This window comes from Rhamphochromis sp. 'chilingali', assembly GCF_963969265.1.
Source record: "Rhamphochromis sp. 'chilingali' genome assembly, chromosome: 13".
Lineage (NCBI taxonomy): Eukaryota > Metazoa > Chordata > Actinopteri > Cichliformes > Cichlidae > Rhamphochromis > Rhamphochromis sp. 'chilingali'.
The window spans coordinates 2134558-2140697 of NC_137940.1; the positions used below are offsets into that span (position 1 = coordinate 2134558).

The following is a 6140-nucleotide window of genomic DNA, read 5'->3' on the forward strand; positions in this document are numbered from 1 at the left end:
TCATATTTCTAATTGTGTGTATCTGCTGGCTGTTCTTTCGTGTGTTTTTAAAATTTCTGCCAGTTTTTCACAGTTGAACAACAAGTAGTTTTGAGTGAACGTCACCTTATTCAGCTTTTTTCAGCTGCTCATTTTCCAATATTTCTGCTTAAGTTGTTACTTTTCTGCTGAATTGTCGTGTTTCTGCTCTGTTTTAGTTATTATGTTTCTCTTAAGTCACGATATTTTTCAATATTCAAAATGAGCAGATCCAGTTTCACTGGCATAGATACACACAGGCCACACGCTTAATAGTCCCTGTTCACTCTATGCTCTGTGTGTGCGTGTCCTAAATTAAAGGTAAGAACACACACTCTGACACACGGATGCAAATATAAGTCATCTTTATTTATATAGCACATTTAAAAGACATCAAGTGTCGGCCAAAGTGCTGAACAGAGGGATGATATGGTGAAAAGAATTAAAATAGATAAGATGAAAACATCATAGAAACATTGAGACATCCGTATATGTTTGTAAAAAAATATGTGTACATGCAAATATGCACATATACAAAAATGTACACATTCACACACAAACACACATATGTGAACTTAAACTACACGTACACGTGACTACACATGCAAACATCATCCAATGAGATAAAAGAGCAGAATAGCTGAAACACAATAACAGAGGTGTCAGAGAGATCCTTGGAAAATAGGAGGGGCTTCAGATTGGATTTGAAGACTTCCAAGGATGGAGAGGATTTTATGAAAGGGGGACGACTGTTTCGGGGCAGCAATGGAGAAAGCTGTCATCTCTAGATTTGAACTGTGAGCGTGGAAGTAATGACAGCATGTGACTGGAGGAGCGCAGAGTTCGAGTGGGGCGGTGCGGGCTGAGAAGACCTGAAATGTAACCTGGAGCCATAATAATAAACGCACACGCATGCGTCTTCAGCATTACTGGGTTTCTGCAGCTCCTGGTTTCCTGTTTAATACATTCACACAAGCAATCAAACGCTATGAATCCTTCCACAATGTTCGCAGTCACTTTGTAAAAGTTGTACAAAGGCAGTCACGGATCAGCACTATAACATTTTGACAATAAATTGTATTTGAATCAAACTGTTGCCTGTAGCCTAAATACGTCTCTGTACCTGAATAGAACTAAAGATTTTTCTCGTAGGGTTAATGACACGTCTACCAACTATTTCACGTCCACATTGCTGCTGAGAGTTACTCCAAAAACTTCCTTTAGTGGCTCTTCATCAGAATATTTACTTAGTTGTTGACATGAAAATCAGTCATTGTGTATTTTGAACACCTAAACTTCAGTGCGATGCCATTATCCTGCCAAACAACATCAAAGTCTCTAAAAAGGTAAGTATGGAGCAGCATCCTTTTTTATGGAAGAGGAAGGAAAAGTCATGTTTATTATTATTCTCATATTACACAGGCGGTGCTGACTGAACAGGCTCAGGCTGAAGCAGTGCAGATCCTGGCCTATTTTCAAGTACCATTAAAGTTCTCACGTGTATAAATCTCTCCATTAGATGTCAGTAGACGGCAGATTGCAGTCAGTGCAGTCACTTCTCTTATCCCTCCTGACTCAAGAGCATAAAGCGATCTACGTTAGCTCGGGCAATTCTGACGGTCGTCAGTAAATCTTTGTTTAATCTCTTTATTTGCTTTTTGGAGAAGTGAAGGTACAAAAACCTCGTCAATCAAATTTGCTTTGGTGGACAGAAAACAGTCGTTGTAGACTGTCTGGGGTTACCTTTTATAAGTACTGAATTTTCAAAAGTGAAGTCAGTTCTTCTGACCAGGTTCAGACCAGGATGAACACAAGTATGATACTGGACCCACTAGAGAACTGGTCCCAGCTGTGGGTTCACCTCCTCCTGCTGAACTCATAGGACAGACTGTAATGTAGCATCACGTTCATCGGTCACTCCTGACCTCCTGTGAAGCATGACCAATGTGTAATTAATGACTTCATTATTTGGGGTATTATTGCTATAAAAATAATATTAATAGTATTATTATTATTATTGTGTTTTAGGCTGCACTGATAACGCAGAGGTCTCTTCTTCCTCTGGGCTGTTTAAAGGGCCAGTTTATCCAAAGCTGTGTATATACCAGCTGCTGTCAGGCTTCAGATGTCTGCATTAGTCCACAGTCCACTGTTTGTAAGCCATTGCTTTACTGCAAAAGTTCCCATCTACTGTAAAGAAATGGAGATAAGCAGGCACATAATATGAAAAGGCATGCTGTAGCTGACTTTGTCTTTTCTGATCCATCGGTTTGTGTGGCTCGTTCCACAGGAGGGACCTAACCCACACTTTATTTACTTATATGATAAGTTTAGTGGAGTGGAGTGCAAAATACACAGTGTTTACTATTAATTTAACAACATGAAGCTGCATCAAGTTTCCATGGTGACTGCTCAAGAAATTCTGCATTCATAAATAAACATCAGACTGTCAAAAGAGCTCATGTAACAGGGTCATAAATCACATTGTTATAATTACACAAAATGTGTTCTAAACCCCCAAACTGCTCCTTTTATACCTGACTTTTAGGACCTCCAAGCCTGTAGTTGTGTTCATTATCAGTTAGAGCCCCTCCTCATTCTTTTCTTCTTCTTCTTTGGTGCAATCCTATAAATACAGTGTACCCCTTTTGCCTCTCCCCTTTTCTACAATTCCCCTGTGGGAGAGGTGGGTGTCATTTCTTTCCAACACCTTAAAACACACATAATTCATATTTAGCCACCCTGATGTTTATGATTGCGATTTTAGTTCAGTTATTGTCATTATTGAGCCTGTTTTTGTAAGATGTTATAAGTGTGTCGTATGTGTGTATCATAAATGTGTTTTAGGCGCCATAAATGCTAGCATGAATATATACTCCTTGCTAGCTTGGGAGCTGTGGTGGGTGGAGCTAACCCTCTTCCCCACTGTTTGTATTTGGTCTAGGAGCTGGAGTGGGCAAATTATTTACTTGGAGGTCTTTCTTTCTTTTACCTTTTTTATCAGGTAAAAGATCCTCCACTGGAGTATCCAAGGGGCCCGTCCAGCCATCAGCGTCGCCTGCAGAACAGCAGCCGGTGCCATATGCGCTGGGCATGAATCAAACATTTCTTTGGGGTTACATGTTTTAAATGTTTGATTTTTGGGTGGGGGGAACTGTTACGATTCGGTGTTGTCAGTGTTTTGTTTTAGGCGTGACGGTTATGTTTCCTGTTTTACTTTGAAGGTCTCTGTCTTATCTCAGTGTGTTCAGTTTACGCTTCCTTGTCTCGTCAGTTCTGATTTGCCCCAGCTGTGTCTCCCTCCTGTTGTCCATTCCCTGATTGCTCCCTCTATGTATTTAAGCCCTGTGTTTCAGTTTGTCAGGGTCGTGATCTTCCCCCCTGGTTGTAAATAGTTTGGTGTTTTGATGCAAATAAATGTCTTATTTTGCTTTGATGTAAATAGTTGTCGATCCTTTCGTTTTGGGATTTTTTTTGTGGAGACCCGTAGTAGTTTTTTTTTGTTTTGTTTTTTTTCCCTTATTTTTATTTTTTCTGTGTTGCACGCCGGTTGCCTAGGCCGGGGTGTAACACCACCGAACCTCACTGCTGAAGATCTGAGAGATCTTTTGGTGGAGAAGAGCAGGGAGACACTCAGAGAGCAGTGAGTTACTGTCACACCTGAAAGTCTGTTTGTGATGACGTGTAAAACCTCTGCTTTGCTTTCTTTTGAAAGCTGTGGGAGTTTGAGTTAGAGGATTTTGACGAAGAGGAAGCCAAACCTCTTCTAAGGCTGGTAAGACGAGAAAACCCACAAGACTTTTTCGTTATGTGCACATAACCTTTAAACATAAGCGCACTGTAAATGTGTTTTCTGTTTCAGGTGTGGGCGGTGAACGTCAGCAATAAAATGAGGGACGTTGAATTTGAAGCCAGGATGCTTCTTCAGTTCCCAGAGGCCGTACCTCCTAAATTTCAGTGAGTCACATGTATACAGTCATTAACCCTGTAAGACCCAACCCATCAAACAGCCAGAAAATTCAGATTCTTTGGAACTGAGATGTTTATTAACCCTTTAAACAAAAGCCACAAATTAGTTCTTTGCTATGTCATGTTGTGTATGATTTACTTTTATTGTGTATCTATTTTTTGTATCACATTTGATACACTGGGTGTTTTTGGCAACTTTTTGTTAATGACAATGTTAACTTTAGACTAAAAAAGAGTTTTGTCCACAACATTTAGAAATTATAGCAAGTATTGATCATGTTGATGAGATCGAGGTCTCAGAAACTCATGTATGATACAAAGGTGGTTACAGGGTTAACAGTCCAGCTACAGTGTTTCAATATTTAAGTGATGCTTTGAATATGTTTAACAGATAACTCTTATCATGTTTTTCTACAGAGCACCTAAACTCCTCCGCGTGGTGAAGGATTACGTTGAAATCCTGAAAAAGAAGCAGCAGGAACAGCCTAACAGCAAACTGCTCACCGCGCAGGAGGTAGTGATCGAGGTAGTTCCCCGCGTTCTCCAGGGCTTCTGGGAGCTTCCTCCTCGTCCCCTCCTAAACATGGCCTCCCAGAGTCTAAGTATCCTCTCCACGAGTGTCACCAAGGCCACTTTAGATCGTGTCTCCAGGAGTCTCACGGCGATGGAAACACAGGCCGTCTTCACCCGCTCTATCCGAGACGATATGGTCGACAGCATCCTGACGGAGATCAGGCAGAAATTTCCTGAAGAAATTCTGTCTATCAAAGTTGCAAACTTTGCACCCGTGTTGCTGAAGACCATTGCTGATGTAGCAAGGATCCGGATATGTGAAATCTTTGAGCCCCCTTCAAGTCCTGATGTGAAGAGCACAAATGGAGAGCGCTCCTCTGACGGCCTTTCAATGGCAAATGTTCCACCAGCCGAAGGAGCTCTGTCAGAGAGTGTTCCAGAGCCCGACGTTCCCCGTGAGGAACTTCTTTCTGAAAGGGCATCCAGTCTGAGTACTCGAGACCTTACGATCGAAGGAGCTCTGTCAGAGAGTGTGCCAGAGCCCGACGTTCCCTGTGAGGAACCCTATGCCGAGTCCAAATCCTGTGTTGAAGGTGAAGATCATAAGATCAAAGGATCTTGTTCGGAAATTGGGCCGGTTCCTGATCTTCCCTTTGAGGAACCTTCTCCTGAACCTGAAGCCAGCATGAAGTCAAAGACCGTCAGATCAAGAAGAAGAAAAAGGGCTTCTTCAAAAGACTGAGAAGTCTGTTCTGCTGCTGTTGCAGACCAAAAGTCACCGACCGACACTGAAGCTGTGACCCAGTGTTGGTGTTGCAGTAACTCTAAATATGTAAATATGTTCCTTGATGATTGTTGTTCATGTTTTTGGGGGTTTCTTTAGTTTTCAGTGGGCTGGGTGTTTTTTCTCCTCCGTGTTCTTTACTTGATTCTTGTTCATAGTTCCTGATTTGTTTTCCTAGTTCTTGTTTCTTAGTTTCTTGAGTCCACCTGAGTTTCCAGCAATAAAAGCTGCCGATTCAAGTTTCATTCCACGTAAGAGTCCTGTGTTTGGGTCCTACTACCTGCCTGTCACAGCACACCATGACAGAAACTTTATAAACTCATTCATATTTCTACACGAGTCTCCAGCTATGTTAAAGATTTTTTTCTTTCAAACATTTATAAGAATCTCTTATGGTTCTCAAAATACTTCCACAAGTCCAGTAAGTGTAGTGCAGTAACATATTGATGGTATTATTTTTCATTATTTTTAATGCACTTTGAACTGAAACTGGTATATAAAATGTACTTCCTGTAGAAAATGCAGTGTGAATGCTAATAGCTGAATAGTTTGAGTTGAATTTTTATAATTGCTGAGATTTTTGGTGAAAAACATGTTACAGTTTTTGCCCGTTGCTTGAACACATTTTGCAAAACGTCGCTCATTGTGCCAAAACTCTAAACACAAGTAAACATGACACAACAAAATATACCATTCACATCTGTGCCAAACTGAAACTCTGCTGTCAAAACCTAACATTCCTCTGTCAAGATGTAACTCTGTTGACAAAATGACACATACTTGCATCACATGCAGATCAGATCAGGGGGACACACTAGTCTACTTCATATAAAACACTGCAGTCTTTGATTGTCAT

At 40.9% G+C, this 6140-nt stretch overlaps 1 protein-coding gene across 2 annotated transcripts; it reads left to right on the forward strand.

Annotated features, from left to right (window-relative positions):
- The first annotated feature begins 2685 nt into the window (after positions 1-2685).
- On the forward strand, positions 2686-5473 carry LOC308408229 (uncharacterized protein). Of its 2 annotated transcripts, XM_080900400.1 has the most exons (5): positions 2686-2704; positions 3023-3661; positions 3734-3793; positions 3881-3975; positions 4405-5473. In XM_080900400.1, exons 4-5 carry the CDS (start codon positions 3908-3910, stop codon positions 5240-5242), a joined length of 906 nt encoding a protein of 301 aa, XP_080756526.1. In that variant the 5' UTR covers positions 2686-2704; positions 3023-3661; positions 3734-3793; positions 3881-3907; the 3' UTR covers positions 5243-5473. The 2 variants fall into 2 exon arrangements, with proteins under 2 accessions (XP_080756526.1, XP_080756525.1); XM_080900399.1 differs by having other exon boundaries at positions 3023-3793.
- Positions 5474-6140: the final 667 nt, after the last annotated feature.